At 40.4% G+C, this 25,004-nt stretch overlaps 1 protein-coding gene across 3 annotated transcripts in view; it reads left to right on the forward strand.

The window, feature by feature from the left end:
• The window catches only part of Cdc42se2 (CDC42 small effector 2), a 62,188-nt gene extending 56,229 nt beyond the window's left edge, over positions 1-5,959 (forward strand). For 2 of the 3 annotated variants that reach the window (XM_015492722.2, XM_015492723.2), the window contains exons 4-5: positions 2,708-2,823; positions 3,321-5,959. In XM_015492722.2, coding sequence (XP_015348208.1) covers positions 2,708-2,806 — 99 coding nt within the window. In that variant the 3' untranslated portion in view covers positions 2,807-2,823; positions 3,321-5,959. The remainder of the gene's footprint in view (positions 1-2,707; positions 2,824-3,320) is intronic. The other variant, XM_048783165.1, reaches the window with a different exon arrangement.
• The last annotated feature ends 19,045 nt before the right edge of the window (positions 5,960-25,004 follow it).

A 25,004-nucleotide genomic window follows, 5' to 3' on the forward strand; every position in this document is an offset into this window, starting at 1 on the left:
CCAAAAAAAAAAAAAAAAAAAGAAGAAGAAGATTTATTACATAATGAATCTTAATTCTTAATTTATTATCAACAGATGTCTTCTTAGCTACATCAGACTTTTAAAAAAATCTAACTATAAACTGGGGATGATTGTGCCCACCTGTAATCCTAGTGGCTCAGGGGGAATAGGATCCCAAGTTCAAAGGCAGCCTCAGCAACTTAGTGAGACCTCGACTCAAAAAATACAAAGGGCTGAGGATGTAGTTCAGTGGTTAAACACCCCTGGGTTCAATCCCTGGTACCCACCCCCCAATATAACTATAGGAGGAATTAAATTTTAGTTTATGATATTTTGTTAACCTTATAAATCTTGCCTCTGCACATTTCAGAATTTTCTTTAAGATTTCTTTGAGTGAAAATTATGTTGTAGATACACAACTCTTCTGCTTGCCATAAACTTAGGTAGAATTTTAGGATTACACTGTGGGGGCTAGATGTCCATCTTCTTAGCCCAAGGTGGACATCAGCTATTGCCCAGGTTTTGACCTACAGGGTCAGATCACTGGGATTTCCCTTTTTCTTTTCTTAACATATATTAACGGACAATTTAGTAGATTTCACTATGATATTTCTATACATGCACAAAATCTTACATTAACATGTCACCTTTCCTTCTGTGCTTTTTCTCTGGGACGTTTTATCAAGTGTGTCAGCTCTTTAGAACCAAATTTGTCTTCCAAAGGCTTTTTGTAGTCATCTGTGAGTTTGTCGTCACCAAAGTAATGCCACCTCCACAGAACATTGAGTTCTTGTGGTCAGGAAGATAAGTCAGCCAGTCAGTTTCTTAAAAGTATCAGTTGATAGTTCTTAAAATAAAACATTTTTTAAAAGGACTGGAGATGTGACTCAGTGGTAAAGTACCCCTGCATTCAATCCTTGGTACCAAAAAATAAATTTAAAAAATAAAGTAAAATATAAAATATAATTACACAACACATCACACATAAAACATAAAGTTTAAAAATAGGACTAGAGGGGTTTGTTTATACTTTTACCTAAATTTGCTATTTGAATAATGTGAATACAGATACTGCAGTATTACCTTATTATGTGGTATCATTAGAGTAATATATTCAAATTAGTAAAAATTTTCCAGATCAATAAAAATGCATCCATTTAGGGCTGGGGTTGTGGGTCAGTGGTAGAGTGCATGCCTAGCACATTCGAGGTCCTGGGTTTGAACCTCAGCACCACATAAAAATAAATAAAACAAAGGTATTGTTTCCAACTAAAAAATAAATATTAAAAAAATATATTCATTTAACACAGAGTTTATTATTTAAATCCTTTGGATCTAAACAAGCTGTGCCTTTTATATATTACTATTCTCTTCTATTAACATATCTAAACCTTACTCCAAAAACAGTTCAGGAAAGTCTTTCTTAAACATAATAAATTCAGGATCATGCTTTATGTTACAGTAAGTGCTCAGGAAGCACTTAGTAAATAGGTTAATGAAGAACAGTGGCCCTGTTTCCTCCCCTTCCCCTAGATCTTGGCAGTGGGAAGGGCCCTTTGAGCTGATTTCATGATGCTTGATGAGACTCAGTGTTTTGACCCTTCACTGCATGGCTATTGCCTTCAAATCTTATTGTTGAGTTTTTTCTTCCAGTAGCCTGACCTGGTTTTCTAATTCTCTGCTTCCAAAATATTTCTGATTTATATGAATGAAAATGATATAAACTAGCCAGATATGGTGGTGCACATGCTTGTAATCTCAGCTACTTTGGAGACTGAAGTAGGACAATGTTAAGTTTAAGGCCAACCTGAGGAACTAAGAAAAATGGGGGCAGGGACTGAGGATGTAGCTCAGTGGTAGAGTACCACTGGGTTTCATTCATCCCCAGTACCACCAAAATAAATAAATAAACAAAAGTGCTTCACAGTTTGCAAAAGACTGTGTGTGTGTGTGTGTGTGTGTGTGTGTGTGTGTGTGTTGCAACAAAGTAAGAAAATATTCCTGTGTTTGTATATTTTAGTTTATGATATTTTGTTAGCTCCATTCAGAACCAGATACAGTCCAAGGGAGGGTATGGAGGTGGTATGTCTACCAATATGCAGTCTATCAGAAAATAGCCTTGTAATGTGGTTAGGAGAGATTATGATCTTAACCACTGTATAGATATGAAGCCATATATTCTAAGAAGATAAATAGTTTGTCCAGTTACAAGATTAATAAATAAACTTATCTTTGAATTCCTAGATTCTCTGTCAGACTATATTAAGACCATACATTTTGCACATAGACTTGAAGATTTATCTCTGGCTGATCCAGTTTCATTCATGCTTATTTTCTTGCTTCTGGTCTAAGAAGTGGTCATGTATCTGAGGTGTCTTCAAGTGAAGAAACTACTTTTTAAATGTTACCAAGCACCTTGTGCATTACCAAGCTGACATTTCTTTAAAAGTTATTTAAACTGGGAAATAGAGAAAGTAAAGTGGAAGAAGTTGTCACAAAAAAAAAAAAAAAAAAAAAGTCAATTATAAGCCTCACCATTTGTCCTTATAATCAGAAGAAATTTAAATTCACCAGAAATTTTTTTTTTCTTCCCTCTATAAAAGTGTCCTTCTGACAAAAGCAGCCCAGCTAACATGTTGGGAAAACAATGGTTTCATTGTTGCACTGGACACCTGGTTTCTTACTTCTGTCTTATTTTGTCTCGTAGGTTAGCTCCATTCAGAACCAGATGCAGTCCAAGGGAGGGTACGGAGGTGGTATGTCTGCCAATGTGCAGATGCAGCTTGTGGACACGAAGGCGGGATAGCCCTGGGTCCTTCCCCAGTGAGTACTCAAGAGTTGTGGGGCCACAGGCCAACGTGGCAACAATAGCCTTTCTTTAAGCCTCGGGTTAAAAATATGGGTCTTGTTCTTTTATTATTTTTCTTTAACTGCAAACTTAGAAAAGCGAAAATAATTTCTTCAGCTAAAAGTTTAAAGGGATGGGCATAGGCAGTTACTGTATTTTGAATATAAGTTTTGGGTGTCGTTTTCCTTATGAAGAATTTTAAATGCTTTAAAACATCTAGTTGGGGAGGAAGCTTTTGCCTGAGATTCTGGTGACAAGATGCTATTTCTTGTGTCCTTACACAAAAATGAAACTGTCATTTTGAATATTGATACTGTAGGTATCATGATAATCTCATGAGTAGTACAGTAATCTTATATTTAACTTAATTGTGAATCGTTCATAAGCTTTCAAATTAAAAAGACTATGACGACCAAGAAGGGTGAACCTTGAAAATATAAAAATAATTTGAATTTTTCTTTTGGTTTTATAGGTCATTGTGAATTTCTATATTTTTCTGTCTACTATAATTTTTTTGTCTTGTGATTGCATTTATTTTATTTTTAATTACAAAAAAGAAGTGCGATGGCATCTTATTCACCCTCTGTGATTACTCCAGTGAGATGTTGCTGTTCTGCTCTGAAGAAGATACTGTCAAGCGGATCCTGCCTTTTCTCCGCTGGCGTGCATGCCTTTGGACTCGTGGACTGAGTTCTTTGGATTGTAGCTGAATTTTCAACGTTTAATCATTGTGGATCTGATCTTAGCATGATTTTTATTTGTTTGTTTTCGTGAATGCTAGCACCATTTTGTAATTTTTTCCATTGTAGACATTTTCTTTCCACCTCCAACCCCCTCTGCCTTATGATTTCACTGGTAAACAAAGATCTGCTATTGCTAACTTGTCACTATGTGTGTATATTTTGGAAGATGTGAGACACACAAGCACACTGGTCATTTTTATTTGTTTGAAACTTCAGCAGAATAGGTCTCTGCATGCTTTATGGAGTTGCTTTGATGGGAGCCCACGGGATGCCAGAGTTAACGTTTCCTTGCTGCCATGGGCTAATGATACTGCTGCTATTAGATGGCGTTCAGCTGTGGCACCAAGTCACATCAGTTTCACAGAAAAAAAAGATAACTTCGTAGCTTATTTTAGAAGTATGGCTTTTTGGCCTATTTGATTAGAATTGCAATAAGAAAAACTTACATTCATAAGGCATTCTTTCTGTTGTAAATGTTTGGTATATTTATTTTGAGAGCAAGGCTCTGCGGTTTTGAGGAGGGGTGGGTCTGCATCTGGATGCTGGAACAGAGCTCTCATCCAGTCTGAGTGAGCTGCTCCATCCCATTAGCTGTTCATTCTTTGTGCACTTGTTTTCATTTCATATTTAATATTTTGGCATCCAGTTGTTTCTGCTAGCAGCATGTTGAACTTACGGCCTGTGCTACTAATAGCAGACCACCAGAGTCATTGGACTTTCTGTGTTCTGCATATTTTGGGGGCCTTGGGTGTTGCCAAGAGCAACACACTGACCTGGTGGAGTCACTGCTGATGAAGGCAGCCTATATGGTGGCTTTTTATGGTATTGGTAAGAAGCCTTTGCTCAGGTTCCAAAATGTGTTTATCTTTTATAAATTGTGTATTTCAAATATTTCCTCTTCCCAATTATAGCAGTGGCAGTGGTTTGTGTTATTAGAATGTTTAAATCCTATGTCCAATTTAGGCTGAACTACCTTGGTAGGATTAATATTTCATGCAGCAGAAGGGGGCTTAATTAAAAACTCAGCTGTAAGGAATTAGTCCACTGCACAGAGGAACGGTTACCACTTTCTTTTCTGACTTCATTTATCCCTTTTCCCTCACCTTGGTCCCAGGTTCTTGTGAAACAGGTAACTAAAGACATGTTAGATTTATATAGGCAAAACAACATGAAAGCATGTCTCCCCTAATTGTTCTAATTTACCCAATAGAGTAGGACACCAGAGTGCTTGATTCTTGTATTTTGCAATTTTGAGCCTTCTTAGGTGTCAGTCTTAAGCACAGCATCTGTTGAGGTTTCATTAGTGAAGATCAAATTCTGGAACTTGCCTGGGTCCCACTGTCATTTTCCTCAGAGTCAGGTTCCTGCCAGGAACACTGCTGTGGCCAAGCCCTGTAAGATGGATTGTAATATTTTGGCATTATCAGCATGGATTCATTTTAGCTTTTAAAATTAGTAGTTAACTCCTAGAATGATGCAGGGAGCCACTGTCCCTTTTATCCAACTCATGATTTGATTTTGTTCTTTTCTATTGCTCTCTTTTCTTGCTCCAAAACCAGTGAGCATTGGAATCTATCTCCAGGGTAAGCCAAAGGCTGGGCTCATCAGCCTCTAACTGTCCTACAGCTGCCGCTGACCTCACAGGCACAGTAATTACACTGTACACAAGAGCACATGCCAGGAGTGCCTGGGAAGGTGCCAATAAAATCAAGAAATAAAAGTTACAAAGATATTAACTTTGGACATAAATATTTTATGGAGGCTTAGAATATTTAGAGGAGTGAGGCGACATTCCCACCTGCGTTAATGGGATTTGAAGCCTTGGGAGGTCATTTGTTCTCCTTAGCAACATCTCATTTTTAAACTGAAGTTAGTTAAATAAATAGGATTTTTGTACTCCAAATTCATTATGCTGTTAATACTTTGCTGAAATATATGCTAACAGCTGTTAAGGGAAACCAAATGAAGATTTGATCACGTGCGTCTTGTTAGCAGTGATCTGCATTCTGTAGAATCGTAGGCGTGAATCGGTGCCAAGAAGCAGAGTGAGGATGCCGACTGCAGGGACCTGGGCACGGCATTCCGAGGGCAGCATAGTCAGTGGGCCGGAGAGCCCTTTGTGAGTACACGAGCCTTCACTGTCATTAAATTATAGCAGTTTCATTATAGAGAATAAGTTTGCCTTGATTTTGTTTAAGATAACTTCTGCTCAGCACCCAGAAGATAAAATTGACATATTTTTATAATATAAGCATACTTTTTTTGTACATTGTGTTCATTCTTAAATAAAGTGAGTTCAGTGTTGGCTTGTAGATAATAAAAAGAAAGTATTGATTTTGATTCAATAAATGTTTTCTTTCACTCCTGATTTTTCCATTTCATTCCAGGAATTGTTGGACATTTAGGACACCTTTCTAGCATTCTTGTGTTTTCAGTGGTATAACTCGTATACAAAAACAGTTCATCACTTTTTGCTTCAAAAGAGGATTTAAAATTGTCTGTAGTTGTGATTTTTAACTTCAAACTTTACTATATAATTTAACCTATGCCTACTCAGAATGAAACTTAGGACTTCATATCTCTCTCTCTCTCTCTCTCTCTATATATATATATATATATATATATATATATATATATAAATATATATAATATTTGGGAATAAATTTAATGATNTATATATATATATAAATATATATATATATATATTTATATATATATATATTTATATATATATATATATATTTTAATGTAAGATGGAATGAAAGTTTTTTGCCAGAGGTAGGTTAAAAGCAGAAATAATGTGGGGCATGTTGGCCCACCCCATAATCTTCCTGCTTTCTGTGGAGTAGAACTGAGGTTCTATCATACCGCCCCCCCGCCCCCAGGGTTTAATTGCCAGTCAGCCACATCTGATTTTTTAAAAAGGTATTCAAAAGAAGTATTTTTGTAGGGTTTAAATAACTTAAAATGAAATCAGGAATTTTATTCCTCATGCTGCCATGTTTCAGGTACTAATAGCATCATGTGGCTATCGCCACCATATCACCAAGTTATAGAACACTGTCACTACAGAATGTTAGGGAGTTACAGAGTTGCTTCCTAGAATAGCTTAAGACAGTGTTTCCCATAGGGGTGGCAACTCCCCAGGGAACAGCTGACAATGTCAGGAGATCCTGATTTGGTTGCCACAACTTGAGAGTGAGACAGTGAATCTGGTGGTGGAAACCATGAGGTGGCTGAGTGGCCTGCGAGGCACAGGACAGCACCTGCAGTGTGGGGCCACATGGAGTTGCACAGGCTGCTGAGGTACTTCAGTGGCTGGACACTAAGGACAGGCCAGTCAGGTCATCTTTATCATGAGAACTGCCACACACATTTTGAAAATAGAGATTGCAGTAAGGAAAATATTAGGAAAGAGTAATTTTTTTTTCTTTTTTAGTTTTTATGACTTGTCAAAATGAAGTTCTTCCTGGTGCAGAGGTACACTCCTGTCATCCTAGCTATATCCCCAGCAACTTGGGAGGCTGAGATAGGAGATTGCAAGTTCAAGGCCAGCCCTGACAATTTAGTGAGACCTCTGTCTCAAAAAATTAAAGGGCTGGGGTATACCTCAGTGGTAAAGTGCCCCTGGGTTCAATCCTCCGTACCCTGTCCCTGAAAAAAAAGAAAAAGTTCTTTACAAAATAACATTTATTTATTTTTTATTTTATTTTTTTTTATTTCTTTAGTTCTCGGCGGACACAACATCTTTGTTTGTATGTGGTGCTGAGGATCAAACCCGGGCCGCACGCATGACAAGCGAGCGCGCTACCGCTTGAGCCACATCCCCAGCCCCTACAAAATAACATTTTGACATTCTAATATTCAGACCTCTATCCCAATTATGAAGAAATTATCTGAAGAAATTGTTGCTGGTATATCAAGCACTTTTTAAAAAATTTATATTTTAGTTGTAGGTTTGCACAATATCTTTATTTTACATTTATGTGGTGCTGAGGATCTAACCCAGTGCCTCACGCACGCTAGGCGAGCGCTCTACCTCTGAGCCACAACCCCAGCCCCAAGCACTTTGTTTTTTAAAAGACATGCATAACATGTTAAGGAGAGGGCACATAATCACAAAAGCGTATCCAGAAAAAATAGTGTCAGACAGCCCGCAATTTCTTGAAACTTAAAAAAAAATAAAAAAAAAAGGTGATACAAAAAGGAATTTATTCCCTCTGCTTAAAGTACACTGTTAGCAAACCTGGGAGCCATTTATTGTCTCCAACCAGAATGGGCCAGAATTGAAACCATTAAATGACTTGACTCAATCTCTTCCTATTTTGGCATTCTAGCATTTGGTTTTTACAATGTTCTCCAGATAAGGTTTGTTATTGTTTGTTTTAAATACTTTCTCCAAGGTACATGCACCCTAGGCTCCCCTTGCCCTCTGCCCTCGTGTTCTGCATGCCCGCCATCTGTTAGTTTTCCAGCTGGTCTGCCTTTGATGCCCAGCAAAAGGGATCCTTTCATTTAGAGAAGTCGTCCTTCCCTGAGTAAGAAGGTTTGAGTGTCTGCCTTGGGGCTTTCTAGCAAGTGCTGAAAGAATGATGATCTTGATATTGAACAAACTGTTTTTCCTCTCAGCAAAATGAATATTAGCAGAAAAGCCAAAGCAGTGTTGTGTTCTGGATCCAGACATCCAAAAGGAAATTGAGGCTGGGGTTGTGGCTCAGTGGTAGAGCGCCTGCCTGGCTTGTGTGAGGCTCTGGGTTCTATCCAGAAACTAAATAAATCAAGGTATTGTGTCTGTCCATCTACAACTAAAATAAAAATAAAAATAAAGTTATCAGACTTCTATTAAAAAATTCATAGGTGGTAAATAGAAGTTATTCAGCAGAGATAGATTAAAAAGTAGAAATAAGGTGGGGAGCCAGGTATCCTCTCCCAAAAAATCATTAGTACAATTCAAAGAATCAAGGTAGGAAGTATGCCTGCATTATTTAGAATTGAGGTAACTCTCAAGACGCATTGGCTGTTAAGAGGCTATCCTTAGGCAGTGGGAAAGATGCTTGGGATGTGAATAAAAAGACAGTTTTCAATTCATGCCTTTCTATGGTGTTTGAATTTCATTCTCTTTATTTTACCAATTTCATAATGTCAACAAAATTCTTATCATCATTATTGTTATTTTGGTACTGGGGATTGAACCCAAGGATTCTTTACCACTGAGCTACATCCCCAGTCCTTTATTTATTTATTTTTGGAGGCAGGGTGTTGTGATGCTGAGGCTGGCCTGCAACTTGTGATCCTCCTGCCTCAGCCTCCTGAGTTGCTGGGTTGGACATTAAATTTTATACAAGAAACAAGAGACAGGTGACGTCAGCAAGATAGATGGTAGATAGGAAGCTCTAGGCCCTCACTGCCCCATGAAGAAACGGAATAAACAACATTCAGATCAAAATAGCTTTGTGAAAACTCAAAAATCAAGCAGCAGCAACCAAGATAATACCTCATCAAGAAACAGCCACACTCAAAAAGTCTAGGAATTTCATGGCATGTTGCTTCCCTGTGCACCATCCTCCCCTGAAGCAGTGTGGGGAAACCCAATTCTGTTTCTACCTTGAGACTCCTGGAATAAAGGGAAACTTGCTTGTAACTCTGAGGCTTGTCCAGGGCTACCAGAGGGACTGGTTTCTGTCTTGCTGGTTCAACGATGGGAACACTGGCACAGCTGGATGTGAGGTGAGTGTTCGCACTAGAGCACAGGTCGCCTGCAGGTCTTGGGTGCATGGGGCAGTAAGTAGGTGACAGGCAGAAGAAAAGGTGACACCAGACAGCACAATACAGTACAAGTAAATAACCATGAGGACACACGCAGTTCCAGGGAAAGTGCATGACCAGAAGAGGAAGGGTGGGGGGGACATAAGCCTTGACTAGGCTGGGTTATTACTGAAGCTCTTTTTCTGCTCTAAGCCAGTTGTCTAAGACCGAGGTGTTTGCAAATGCCCAAATCTGAGCAAAAGGTCACAAGGCATAAAACAACAAAAGAAAAAGAAATGAGGAACAAAGTAAATCTGCAGAAGTCAAACCTAGAGAAACAGACCTTTGTATACTTGGCATGGAATTTAACAAATGGTCTTAAATATGCTCAGTGAGGTAAACTAGAACACGGACAGACAGCTAAATCAGGAGAACGATTTGTTGAACAAAATGAGGATATTAAGAGAAATAGAAATTATAAAAAACAAACTCTGGAGCTGAAAAATAAAATGACTGGATTGAAAAATTCATGAGACAAATTCAACAACAGACTTGATCACACAGAACCAGTGAATGTAAAGCCAGAGCACTTGAAATTACTGAGAGCAGCAAAAAAGGAGGAAAGTGAACAGCCGACGGGACCCCATCAAGCTGACCAATATACACACATGGGGGCGGGCAGAAAGGGGGAGAGAGTATTTGGAAACCAAATGGCTGTAAACTTCCCAGATTTGAAGAAAGACGTGAAAATGTAAATATTTAAGGTTAAGTGAATTCCAAGTAGGATACACCAAAGACCCACATGGACACAAACTGCCAGCAAAGTCTTGTTACATATAATATCTCCATGGCAGCTGGAGAAAAATCACTTAAAAAACCCTTAAGAAAGTACTGTAATAGATTTCAACAATAAAGTAAAAGGATTATACACTGACATGTAAATATTCGAACAGTAGAAATACTGCCAGGCATGGGGGCACACGTCTAATCCTAACAGCTTGGGAGGCTGAGGCACTCGGCAGCTTAGTGAAATCTGTCTTAAAACTTTAAAACAGGGTTGGAGATGTAACTCAGTGGTGAAGCTACGTCTTGAGTTAAGTCCCTAGGGGGGAGGGGGAGGGGGAGGAGATTATACATCATTGCCAAGTGGGATTTAATTCTGGAATGCAAGGATGGTCAGATGTGAAAATCAGGGCTGGGGGTGTGGCTTAGTGGCAGAGTGCTTGCCTTACATATGTGAGGCACTGGGTTCGATCTTCAGCAACACATTTTTAAAAAAATGAAGATATTGTGTCCATGTATAACTCTAAAAAAATGAAAATCATTAGGTACAATCTAAAGAATGAGTAGTTGCATTCCATGTATGTATAACGTGTCAAACTCATTCTGCTGTCATGCATAATAAGAATAAAAGATAATTTGAAAAGACATGAAAACTTCAGTGTAATACTCCACATTTACAAAATGAGGAAAAACCCTGGATGATCATTTTAATTGGTGCAAAAAAACATCAGCAAAACTCAACACCATTTCATAATAAAAGCACTAAAATTAACGAGGAATAGAAGGAAAATACCACAACGTAATGAAGGCTACAAAAGAAAGGGACACAGCTAATAGCATACTGGGAAAAGCTTTTCCTCTGAGATCAGGAACAAGATATGATTGACAGCTTTCACAAATTTTCTTTGAACAACTGGGAGTCTTAACCAGAGCAATTAGGGAAGAAAAGGGCATATGAAGTGGAAGGGAAGGATCTCTGGTTCAAAGGAGACATGATCTTATGAAGCCAAAAGTTTCCACAAGAAAACTGCTGAAACTATTAAACTCTGCAAAGTTGCAAGATACAAAATCAATACAACAAAAATCTGTTTCTTTATATATTCTAATAGTGAACAATCTGAAAAGGATGTAAAGAAAACTTCAACTCTTCCCGTAAGCAGCCTGTGGTGATTTGTGGAAATGATTCACAATAAACTTGACCCACAAAATTCCCATAAATTAAGAGGTTCAAGTCTTCATTTTTCTTTTTCTTTTTAAATTGATTTATTATTTTTTATTTGTAGATGGACATAACACCTGTAATTTTTTTTTATTTTTTAATGTGGTGCTGAGGATCGAACCCAGTGCCTCACACATGCTAGGCAAATGCACTACCACTGAGCTACAACCCCGACCCCCCAAGTCTTCATTTTTCACTGGCCCCCTGGGGTACACAGATCGTAAACCAACCAACAATTTGAAATATGTCACTTTAAAGAAGCAATGTGTGTCATTCCATTAGAGTGGTGGAGTTGGTAATCCATGTCCAACAGTGGGGCTGGGCACAGGGTTGGTAGCTCCAAAAGAATCATGATTGGGCTGAGCTGCTTCCCTCCGCCACACCCTTCTGCCCTAGTGTTCTGCCTTATCTGGGGCCTAGAGCTGTGGAGTCAGCTGACCATGGACAGAACCTCTGAAACCCTGAGCCAAAATAAATTCTTGTAAGTTGTTCTTGACAGGTATTTTGGTCCCAGCAATGAAAATGCTGACTAAAACAAATTGGTTCCAAGAAATGGGGTTGGTGCTGCAAGTAACCTGACCATGTGATTCAGAAGCCTTTGGAGCTGGCTTATAGGTGAAATGTTTAAAAACTTAAAAGATGCAATTTGGAATGGAGCGTAATAAGCAATTGAGGTGGGAGCTCAGAAGACCAGAATGCACATAGGACTTAAGACATAAAAACTTGGCTCATGAGTTAATTAATCTGGTGGAATAAATTTCAAAACAGCACAGCATTAAGGCAATGAAGTGTGTATTGTTAGTGACTGTTAGCCAAATTTACTGTGATAATCAGGAGCAGAAAGAAAAACTAGCAATTTGGCCAGGAAAGTGTATGTAAAACGGGGGCCAAAAAAAGATGTGGTTGCTAAAGAGTTTACAGCCACTGAAGAGATGCTAAGTGATTTGCACAAAGACAACATGGCTTGAGGGTATCTCAAATTGGCAAGATCACTCTGTCAAGGGTGTAAAATTCCTTAGAGAAGAGACACTGGGGGCACCCTGTTTGCAGGGAGTAGGCAAGGGCAGGAAGTTTTTTCCCTGTGCTCAACTGCCCAGCCACTCATAGGCTGCTGCAGCCATGGTCACAGGAGGGTTAGCTACTGCCCACCAGAATGGTGGCAGACCTTGACACCAACTGTGTTTTACTGGCCGTGCAGGAATGCAGGGTGCCAGAGTTAGGGGGTCCTGGAGGCCTCCACTGAGATTTCAAAGGAAGGCCTGGGAAGCCATACAAAGTAGCAGGGTTGTAGTCCCTGTGGTCTGGCTCTGGGATGGTGACAGGCCAAGCGTGGAAAGGAAGCTGGAGCTGCAGTGGAGACCGCCATTCAGATGCCAATATCCATGCTGATCTGAGGAAAGCTGTAGGAAGTAAGCAGATTCAAACCAAGAGGCCACTTGGGCTGAAACCAGCAAGGCCACTGGAGCCGAGCTGCACAAACCTTCCAGAGGGCACCATGATGCCCTGTGCTCCAGACACCAAATGTGGGGCTACAAAGACTTTTTTGCCCAATTGGATTTTGGTCTTGCTTTGTTTGGTCCCATTGTTGTAGGGACAGATGAGGCAAGACACCGAAGGTAGCAGGAAATAGTTTTATTTGGCTGCAGCCAGGTTCAGAGGGCACAGCTTTTTCTGTAATCAATCAATCCCCTGAACCCCGAGTGCAGAAGTTCACATAAAAGCAGCTTTTTCTTTCACTGTTGTGGGCAAGTTAACTCTTCAAGGACAACACCTGAGAAGGGGAGAGCTTCTTACCTTTCTTGACCGCCCCCCCCTGCCAACTGTTACCATGAGCCCAGTGGGTAACTTATCTTAAAAATGCAGACATCTCTGTGAAGCCCAGCTCAAGGCCAGAGGCCTTGTTTACACATTTCTACAAACTACTATACTGGATACATGTTTGTGAAAAATCATAAGGGTGTGTCCAGCACCTGGAGTGCTGGTTTCTTCCTGGCCAGTGGCCAAGTTAAACAGGGCGACATGAAAATTGGAAGTTTATCTACTTTGAACTCTTTTGCAGAGACTCTTTTGCTGACAGTCCTAAAATCAGCCATGGTGAAGATTTCTGGAGAAGCCCAGTTAAGACTTTTCTGTGGAGAAAGGGGGTGTCACCGCCCCTATTTCTCCCTTGTGGAATAGAAATGTTCACTCTGTGCCATCGCATATTGTATATATGTAACTTGTTTTTGATGTTTTTAGAGAAAAATATTCAAGAGTTTGCCTTCTACTTTTTTCTTTTGGTATCAGCAACTGAAACTCAGGGGCACTCGACCACTGAGCCACATCCCCAGCCCTTTTTTATATTTTATTTTGAGACAGGGTTTCACTGAGCTGCTTAGGCCTCACTAAGTTGCTAAGGATGGCTTTGAGCTTGTGATCCTCCTGCGTCAGCCTCCTGCTGGGATTATAAGCGTGCACCACCACACCTGGCTTGCCTTGATTATTTTTATTTATTCTAATCAGTTACACATGATAGTAGAAAGTTCTTCAATTCATTGTACACATATGGAGCAGAATTTTTCACTTCTGTGGTTGTGCATGGAGTCACCCCATTTGTGCAATCATACGGGTACCTAGGGTTAATGTTGTCTGTCTCATTCCACCATCTTCCCTACCACTTAGCCCCTTTGCCCTATCCGAAGTTCCTCCCCTCATCCTATGCATCCCCCCACCCCATTATGGATTAGCACCCACTTATCAGAGAAAATATTTGGCTCCTGTTTTTTTTTGAGATTGGCTTATTTCACATAGCATGATATTTTCCAACTCCATCCAATTACCTGCAAAGGCCATAATTATATTCTCTTTTAATGCTGAACAATATTCCATTGTGTATATATATGTACCACAGTTTATTGCCTTCTTTTAAAAAATATTTTTTGTTGTAGATGAATGCAAAAACTTTATTTTTATGTGGTGCAGAGGCTTGAACCCAGGGCCTCAAATATGCCAGGGAAGCGCTCTACCACTGAGCCACAACCCCAGCCCTATTGCCTTGATTCTTAGGTGAGATTTTTGGACAATGCTGGAACTGTTAAGACCTGGCGACTCCTGGAAATGTGCCAAATGTATTTTGCACTGTGACACAGACATGAACTTTTTAAGAATTAGGGGCAGAATGTTATAGTTTAGATGTATATGATGTCCCCAAAATGCTCATGTGCAAGACAATGCAAGCATGTTCAGAGGTGAAATGATTACATTACAGTTGCAATCTAATCAGTGGATTGATCCTCTGGTAGGAGTTAATTGGGTGGTAACTAGGCTTGGAGAGTGTGGTTGGAGGAAGTAGGTCCCTGGGGGCATGATTTTGGGTTTATATCTTGTCCTTGGTGAGCAGAGGTATCCTTTCTTCCTGGTTGCCATGTACAGAGCTGCTTTCTTCCATCAGACCCAGAGTTATGGAGTCAGTCGACCACGAATTGAACCTCTGAATCCAAATAAATGTTCCCTCCTTAAAAAAAAAAATAATAGTGGTGATTTGGGTTCTGGGCAGGGTGATGTCATCCCATCTACCCAGGAAACTGAGGCATATAAATTCTATTTGAGCTCATGGCCAAAGAGCTCTTTCTGTTCCAGGAACTGCAGGCAGGGGACAGGTTGTGAGTCTGGAGAGTAGCAGGGCCGTGTGCTCAGGACAGCCGGGGTTCTGGGTTGTGCGCTCTTCCCCTGTTCAAAGTTGAGCCTTGAAACTGCTTCCTGGCTTCTGACCTTCCCAAAGCTGTCAGGTTGCCCACCATCACCTGGGCCTGGAGGTAGGTGCTGTTCACGGACATCTCTGTTGCTGCCTTTTTAAAAAATACTTTTTTAAAATTAAAAAAAAATATATTTTGAAGCCATTCATACCTGTTCTACGTGCACTGCTCAGTTTAAAGAATATGGCGTCCTAGGTCTCCAGAGACAGACTGCTACTTCGGGTCTGGGGTCACTGTGAGTCAGAGTCCAGGCTTCAGCACCAGGCGTCCTCCCCTGTCCACCAGGAGACGGGAGAGAGCCCTTAAGTCTGGCAGAGAAGCTTGGTAGTATCCTCCTCTGTCCTGCCCTGTCGCCTTTCTCCCTCCAAGCACTGGTGGATGCAGACTGGTTCTGCATTCTGTCCTACAAACTTTCCTGCTTTTCCTCAGTCACCCAGATTCTCTTCTCTGGGCAATGGGGAGGCTTCTGGTGGGACCACAAGTCAAGCAGCCAGCACCCGAATGCTGGTGGTGGTCCAGTGCGAAGCCTTCTGTTCCATCTAAAGCCCAGCTGGGACTGGCCAGTGGAATAGGTTAAATACCTGGGAGGTATTTAAATACAGGAGGCCGGAGGGTTTGCTGTGAAATGCTTTTGGGGAAGTTCCAGTAGCAACTGACCAGACAGGTAGCACCTCTGTCCCTCACAGCATTTGGTCCACGGTGCCCTCAGTTCTGCACCAGGAGCCACTGAGCTGCAAAGCTGCAACCTCATCATTAGCTTGCCCAGTTTGCTTTGTATGACCAGCACCCCAAGGAGCTGCAGTTCTGGAGTTTGTGCAAAAAGCAACTTTGTACAGATGGCTTTACTTGCCTAGATCCCAGTGTGCATGAGAGCCAGTGTCCCTCAAGATAACGTGTCTGGACAATGTGGCCCAGGCTTACTCTCATTGTTCCCTTAACTTGGCTAGGTTTGGGGAACAGAAAGTGGGTAGTCAGGGACACAGTATTTTACTGTTCTCCTTTTCTTTAAGGACAATATACCTCCCCTCAATTTCCAAGGTTATAGGTTAACCCCAGTCCGTGCATGACCCCAGGACGTCCCCCCTAACCACAGCCCACCACCATAAGAAACCTGCCTGGGTGGGAGAAGAATGGGGCCAACACACAGCTGAAAGGACAAGAGGAGAGCTGGAAGAGAAGCCCCCAAGAGCCCTGAGGCCTTGACTCCTGATCCCAGGAATGCCCAGGAATAGTCATTGATTATCTATTTGGCTTCAGGAAGTTTTTTACCCTCTCTCACCATCTGTAAATGTCATCTGTGAAATTGGGGAAATAAAATTTCAGGAATTCTCACCAGGAAGCAGGTGAGAATGAGATCACCTAAGCCAGGCTCACACCTGTCACATGACTGGTGTTTACACGACCCTCTTTCCCACCCCTCAGTAATCCCCTGGCAGGAACTTCCACTGAACTCCCCGTTTCCCTCCACCATTAGACACAGGGGCTGTAAAGTGCTTTTGGCAACCTGGAATAAATAAATAAGTCTCATGAATCAACCAATAACTGAACCTATCCTGGAAGATGTCCCTTCCGTGTTTAGTGCTTAGTTAGGGCAGAGGTCATCATGACATCAGCATTCTTACCACCCACTTCCCCCAAAGCCCAGCAGCTGAGTTCTCTTTCTCTAGACTTTGTGAAACTAAATCCAAGGTTAGGACTTACTTAAGAGCAGCCTGAAGCTAGAACGATCTGCCTGACTGCTTGCTGATTGTTATATATGAGAGCTGCAAAAGATGGCCCTGAGAGACAGGAGGGAGAGCTCTACTGAGTTCACACAGAAAAGAGGAGCTGGCAGTGCAGTCTAAAATGCGGTTTGTTTCATTCTCACTGGCTGGGCTGCGCTGGGTTTCCCCTTTCCTTAGGGACTGACACGCCAGGAAAGTCCCAGGTCCCCGTCAGAGTGTTGGGCACATGGTACTTTTCACATGAAATGCTATGAGCGTGTCTGAGGTTTCAGCTGAAAACATCAAACAGGCATTCATGATTTCTACTGCCGTTCATGATTCATGTATCCACATAAGTCCCTGCTGTGTGCCAGGCACGGCGAGGATGCTCTGTATACAGTATGAGGCATCAGGAACCCTTCAGCAAACAAAGGCTTTGTGTGCTATGGTTTTTAGTCTGTATTGAATTCCTGCTGCTCAAGGGATGAACACAGTTTAGTCCTGAGGCATTGGGCAGGTGCTGAAAAATTTGAGCTTTTAATATGGCTTCTTTTTTAAAAAAATATTTTTTAGTTGTAGTTTTACACAATACCTTTATTCCATTCATTTATTTTTATGTGGTGCTGAGAATCAAACCCAGGGCCCTACACATGCTAGGCTAGTGCTCTACCGCTGAGCCACAATCCCAGCCCTAACATGGATTCTTTTGGGATATCTGGTCCTGGCCACAACCAGACTCTAGTGCAAGATCTTACTCATCCAGGCATCAATTTCTACTGGTAGAGTGTCCAGCACTTGTGGTCTCAATTAGAGATAATCCAAGTAGATGTGAAAGAGAAGAGGATATTATGACCGAGTCTTTCATTTTGTAGCTGCAAGCATAAATACTTGGAGGCAATTCTTAATGTACAATCAGACTGTGAGCATCACTTAATATTTCCCTTCTCTGTATTTTTCCACTCTGGTGTTACCTTTGAATGACTTCACCTGAAATGAGAAAATCTTCTTTGTTAAGAAGCTTCTAGAATGTGTTTTCTGGGTCAAAGTTTGCAAAGCACAAATCTAATTTCTCTCTGCATATATATGGTTAAATTGATAGAAGAAAATGACTTGCATAACAATGCATATGCAGTAAAATAGATGGAGGCTACAATGATTTGCAAATAAAAAATACAAGAGTCCAAATTATCCTGCAGCATTGTGAAACAAGGTACAAGAATAACATTGATTTTACAGGTACCCAATGCCTTTTCAAGCACCAGATTTTTCAAAAAACTTTTTGATACGGGGACTGAACTCAGGGACACTCAACCACTGAGCCACATTCCCAGCCCTATTTTGTATTTTAGAGACAGGGTCTCACTGAGTTGCTTAGCACCTCACTTTTGCTGAGCCTGGCTTTGAACTTGTGATCCTCCTGTCTCAGCCTCCTGAGCTGCTGGGATTACAGGTGCAGATTTTTATTTTTAATTATAATAAAATAACATAAAATTACCATTGTAACCATTTTTTAAGTGTACAGCTACATTTGCTTTGTGCAATCAATCTCCAGAATATTTTTACCTTGCAAAACTGAAACTATATCAATAAACAGTTCCCTGTATCTGCTCCTGTTCTACTTTGTGTCCATGAATTTGACTGTTCTAGATGCTTCATAGAAGTGAGTCATACTCGTCTTTTTGTGATTGGCTTATGTCATTTGGAATAATGTCTGTTCTCAAGGTTTTGTGATTGGCTTATGTCATTTGGAATAATGTCTGTTCTCAAGGTTTATCCACATTGGAGCAAAATTTCCTTCTAAGGTTGAATATCCCCTTGTATGCATCCCACATTTATTCACTCATCTGCTGATGGACATGTGGGTTTCTTCCACCTTATCCATTGTGAATAATGCTGCTATGAAGAAGGGTGTATAACTATTCTTTAAGATGCTACTCTCAATCTTGTGGTTGTATACCCACCAGTGATACGGATGGATCATATGGTAATAGTTTAATTTTTTGAGGAATGGCCATACTGTTTTTTTTTTTTTTTTTACACCTGCACAATTTTACATTCTCAATAATAGTGCACAAGAGTTCCAATTTCTCCACATTCTCAACATTTGTTATTATTTATTATTTTTTTTGCCGTGCTGGGGACTGAACACAGGGCTGTCTACATGTTAGGCAAGAACTCACTAAGCTACATTAGCAGCTCATTTTAAAAATTTGAAATTAGAGGGCTGGGGATATAGCTCAGCTGGTAGAGTGCTTGCCTCACATGCACAAGGCCCTGGGTTCGATCCTCAGCACCAGCAGGGTGAAAAATTTTTTTTTGAGGTTATAGATGTGACACCTTACCTGTCCTTTAAATTGTTTTTTAAAAAAATAGGAACCATTCTAATGGGTATAATACCTTCTTATGGCTTTGAATTGCATTTCCCTAATGGTAATGAGGTTATGCATTCTTATATGTATTAGTCAATTGTGTATTTTCTTTGGAGACATGTCTATTCTGATTCTTTGTCCCATTTTTTAAATTGAGTTATTTTTCTGTTGTTGAGATTGTTTGTGGGGGGACAGTTTGCAGGGTGGGAGCGTTACTGGGGGCTTAACCCAGGGGCAATTTACCACTGAGCTATATTCCTGGTCCTTTTTATTTTTTGAGATAGTGTCTAAGTTGCTTAGGGCCTCACTAAATTGCTGAGGCTGGTATTGAACTTGCCATCTTCCTGTCTCAGCCTCCTGAGCTGCTGGGATTACAAGTTTATGCCATTGTGCCCGACTACTGTTGATATCTTTAGTGATATTATAGAAATTTTTTAAAAAGTACATTAACCTAATAGTTTTTTTATTTTTTAGGTGTAGATGGACACAACACAATCCCTTTATTTTTATTTGGTGCTGAGGATCGAACCTGGGTCCCGCCCGTGCTAGGCGAGCGCTCTACCGCCGAGCCACAATTCTAGCCCACATTAACCTAATATTATACAAAATATGTTACCTGCCTGCAAACATTCATCTCTCCTAATCAGCAGAAGGGACTTTGCTTGAGCCCCTCTTGATAAATCAATGTGGAAATTGAGATTTGGAAAGGATCAGTGCATTGTCCAACAAGACAGGGCACTTGTTCAGTGGTACCTTCAAGAGATCCCAGAGGGCTGGGAATGTGGCTCAAGCGGTAGCGCGCTCGCCTGGCATGCGTGCGGCCCAGGTTCGATCCTCAGCACCACACATAAAGATGTTGTGTCCGACAATAACTAAAAGAAATAAATGTTTAAAGAATTCTCTTTCTTTAAAAAAAAAAAGAGATCCCAGAAGTCAGTTGTCTGTGTATCACGCTGCTTTTTTTCAGGTTCTTTCCCTCTTAGGTTGTTTGAATCAAGTTCTTGGTATGAATATGCTTCCTTGTAGTTTTCCACTCATCATTTTAATTTTTATCTGTATGAATTTCTTGAGACAGGGTCTTGCTATGTTGCCCAAACTGGCCTTGAACTTGAACTCCTGGACTCAAGTGGTCCTGCCTCAGGCTCTTGAGTAGCTGGGTTCATGGGTGGGCATCATCGTACCTGGCTCCACTTACCATTTTATTTTATTTTTTATTTTTTTTCCCCACTTACCATTTTAAATTTTGACTTACAGTGAGTGTGCTTTGGCTTATGAAATAAGACAGCTCTGACAAACACAGGGTCACTCCAGGTGAACTGGGCCGCGCGAAATAACAACAAAAGACAGATACCCTTTTCTTTGGGGGTCCTGTGACGGCTCCTCTGAATTTAAGGGTCCCCAGAAAGAGAGAGCGAGGGAGCACAGGTGCACACGCTGGTGTGCTGACTCTCTTTATTGAGGAGAAGCCTTTCAAATGAGGCAAGGGGTCAGGTTTCAAGGGGCTGAGTCTAGCTTCGTGATGCCTGCTGTCAGCAGAGTGACTGACATTAAGTAGGCCACACCCAAAGGCAGAATAAGAGAAGGGGACACACAAAGGGTGTTTCCATGGAACATTCTATCCCAAACAGGGCAAAGGGTTAATATCACAAAGGAACAGGTAGGTGTAGCTCAACCCTGGGGGCTGCAGGAAGGCATGAGGACATGAGGACACATGAGGACACATTTGTTACATTTTTACTACTCTCAAGATCTGGGCTACTGTCTACAGCCACTTGAAAGTGGCCAGATCACTGGAAATGACCCACAGTGCCTCAAACCAATCAGGAGAGAAAAATGCTGGTCACATGAAGTGGTGGCCTCCCACATCTGAGGAGGAGCTTTTAAGTCTCATCAGCAAGTAAAAAATTAAACTTTAGTCTATTTTCTACATGAGTCTATTTTAATTTTTGGAGTATCTTAATTCTATTTTGAATAGTTGAGGCTGTCAGATAAATGAGCACTAGATAAAGGGGGTGTTGGCCAGCCAAGACTATCCTGAGGAATGAAAGAAAATTCTAGCGCGATGAGATGAATTCAGACACTAAACTACAGAGGTGTGAATAGTGGAAGACGTGAGGGAGAGAGAGAAAGCAGCAGCAGCATATAATCTTAGGGCACTGATGACACAGTTCAGTTACTGGGCACATTCTATGTGCTGGGTAATGCCAAAAAAAATCACAGGTGTGTGAACTCATTTCATCCTCATGGCAACTATAGATGGGTTATTGTATCCTGTTTTAAGAATGAGAAAACCAGGCACAGGGGGATATCTGCGACTTCCCCAGGGCCACAGGGCTAACAAGTGGTATTCTAGTCACTTACTGCTGCATTACACCACGAAGTTTGCAGCTTAAAACAGCATATTATTATTATCTCCCCAGTTCACTAGGTCAGGAGTCCAGGCCAGCTTAAGGCTTCACAAGGCTACTTAGGGAGTCAACCACTGGGTTGTAGTCTAGGGCTTCATTAGGGTCGAAGCTCACTCGAGCTGGTCAAGAACTGAGGTTCCCACTTCTTGGCGACTGCAGGTTGGAGGCCTTCCTTAGTTCCTAGAGATCTTCTGCAGTTCCCTGTGCCATGGGTTTCCTCAACATGTCCACTAACTTCAAGCCAAGAAGAGTCTCTAGAACTAGCCTGTTAGCACGGTGGTTCTTCTAGAAGATAACTGTGCAATGATACTCCCTCACTTCTGCCATTTTCTATTTGTTAGCAGCAAGTCACAGTTTTGGATCTTAATCAAGGGGCTCCTCCTAGAGGAAGGCATGGCCATCAGGTGACCATGTGTGGCAGTCTGCATTTTCCAAAAAGGGCTACAGCATACAGCAATATTTTCTGTCCCCCACATTCTTCCAGAAGCTTGCCACTTCATCAAGTCTACTTCCCCCGATTCCCTGCCACTGAACCTGGGTGAAACATTATGAGCATAATGTGGAACAGTGACACCGAGGGACTTCAGGGGCCAGGTGATGAAGAGTGATGACTTCCTTGGCCCTATTTTTCAAAATGTCCTTAAAATCTAGCCTCCATGAAACAAGGGAGGCAGAATCAGCCCACAGGGAGAGACCTATAGAGAGGGGAGGTCCATGTTATCAGGAACTGAGGCCTCGAATAATTGCCAGCGATAGGGTCCTTCAAGTAATTCCTGTCCTCAGGTTAAGGCCTCAGTCCTGTGGGGCAGACACAAGTGTAAATTCCTAACTCATAACAAGCACAATAATTTTTTTAAAAATATTTTTTTAGTTGTAGTTGGACACAATACCTTTATTTTATTTATTTCTATGTGATGCTGAGGATTGAACCCAGTGCCTCACATGTGCTAAGTGAGCGCTCTACCATTGAGCCATAACCCCAGTCCCCAATTTTTTTTTTTTAAATGACACTGTTTTGGGTTGATTTGTTATATAGCCATAGTAAATTAATAAAATAAAGGAGAAAAAAATCACAATGATCTCAATAGATGCAGAAAAAGCATTTGACAGAGTTCAACATTAATGATAAGTTTGAGAAAACTAGGACTAAAGAGCACTTTCTTAGTTCAATAAAGAACTTAGACTTAGAACTTAAAGTAAACATTGTATTTCATAGTGAAAGGTTGAATTTTCCTTATCTTCACTACTTTTAGCATATACTGAAAGTTCTGGTTAATAAAATAATAAAAAGAGTAAGAAGGAGGAAGAAATGGAACTATCTTTAGCTGTAAATTTTATGCAGAAACTTTAAACTATTAATCATTAGAGGTAAATTTAGTAAGGCTGATGGATAAACATTAAAATCAATTTTATTTCTATTTATGAAAACAAAATAATTAAAAACTGAAAATTTAAAAGCTACTGTTTATAAAGGCAAACACCAAAAACCAAAAAATAAATTTTACATGAAAAGTATGAATGTTTTTAAACCAAAACAATAAAATAATAGAAAATATAAACAAATAGCTGGGTGCAGTGGTGCATGCCTGTAATCCCAGTGGCTCGGGAGGCTGAGACAGGAGGATCGTGAGTTCAGGGCCAGCCTTACTAAAAGTAACTAAGCAACTCAGTGAGACCCTGTCTCTAAAAAAAATACAAAATAGGGCTGGAGATGTGGCTTAGTGGTCAAGTGCCCCTGAGTTCAATCCCTGGTAGCAAAAAACAAAAGGCTTAGTTGGGAAACACTTAATTCTTAATAACCTTCAAAGACTTGTATTCAGAATATATAAAGTGTTTCTACATACAAAAGAAATCCCAATTAAAANAAAAAAAAAAAAAAAAAAAAAGGATAAATAAACTCAAGAAAATTCCAATCAAAATTGCAATTGTTTATGTAAACATGCTAGTGCATGTGTGTGAAAGCTGATGTGCTAGTTTTTTTTTTTTAATGTCTTTAGTTGTTGATGGATCTTTTTGTTTTTTAAACTCATTTATTTATATTCGTGGCTGAGAATCGAAGCCAGTGCCTCACACATGCTAGGGAAGTGCTCTACCACTGAGCCACAACCCCAGCCCTGATGTGCTAGTTCTGAAATCTACTTGGAAATAAAATGATAAAAGAACTAAGATACTCTTGAAAAAGAACAATATGGGATTTATAATGTCAGAATGATTAAGATAGTGTGGTGTCGGGAAATGGAGAAAAGCAGACCAGTAAGACAATACAGATCCCAGAAATAAATATGTATATAGACACACACTTGATTTATAGCAAAGATGGCACTGAAATGCAGTGGGAAATATCCTTTCACTAAAGGGTATAGGAGTGATTTGTAGAAAGAGGGATGAAATCTGATTCCTACCTCATACTATATTCAAAAACCATAAAGGAAAATAACTTTCTCTGGTTTAGAAATAAGAACTTCTTGGGCTGGGATGTGGCTCAAGCGGTAGCACGCTCACCTGGCATGCGCTGGGTGCTGGGTTCGATCCTCAGCACCACATAAAAATAAAATAAAGATGTTGTGTCCACCGAAAACTAAAAAATATTTAAAAATTCTCTTTCCCTCTCTTAAAAAAAAAAAAAAGAACTTCTCTTCATGGAAGAGACACCATTAAGGGTATGACAAAATAAGCCCGAGTAAAGATTTTACCATAGGTAAAACTAAAAAGAGTCACGTCCAGAATATATAAAGAACACCTACAATTAAAAGAAAATAGACTTAAAAAGGCACCTCAAAAAAAGAAAATCCAATGGTGGACACAAAGCCGAAGGGAGCTTAACCAGACTAATAACCATGGAAATGCAAACTACAAGTACATAAGTACTTCAAGTTTATTCAAATGCCAACTGGTCAGAAAAGATGAGCAATTGCTGGAGGATCTTTGAAAAATATAGCTCTTTTGTATATCCTGTTAGAATTTTGACTGGTTCTTATGCATCTTACCGGCTTTGCATTCCAGTTCAGAATGCAACCTTTTGTATTTTCAATAGATTTCTCTTGGGATCCCTGGAAAAGACCAATACTCACGAAGTGTTCTACATCCTCTGCCCACACCTGCATTAGGAATTAGTTGCAGCTATATTATTCATTCACTGTTGTTCCAAGATTATCCAACCAGAATCTGCTTAAAATTTCCTGGAATTATCTCTTTTGAAAATGCTCCCAGATCATTACTTTTGTGAAGGAAAATTCTTCTCAAATATATCACTAGGGTCTGCATCTGGAAAGATGAGATATTACCTCTAATCTCTTTAAAGAAGACCCTCAAGGGCTGTGGCTGTGGCTCAATGGCAGAGCACTTGCCTAGCATGTGTGAGGTAATGGGTTTGATCCTTAGCATTGCATACAAAAATAAATAAAGGCATGCTGTCCATCTACCACTAAAAAAAAAAAAAAAAAAAAAAACGT

Source organism: Marmota marmota, unplaced genomic scaffold (genome assembly GCF_001458135.2).
Source record: "Marmota marmota marmota unplaced genomic scaffold, marMar, whole genome shotgun sequence".
NCBI lineage: Eukaryota > Metazoa > Chordata > Mammalia > Rodentia > Sciuridae > Marmota > Marmota marmota.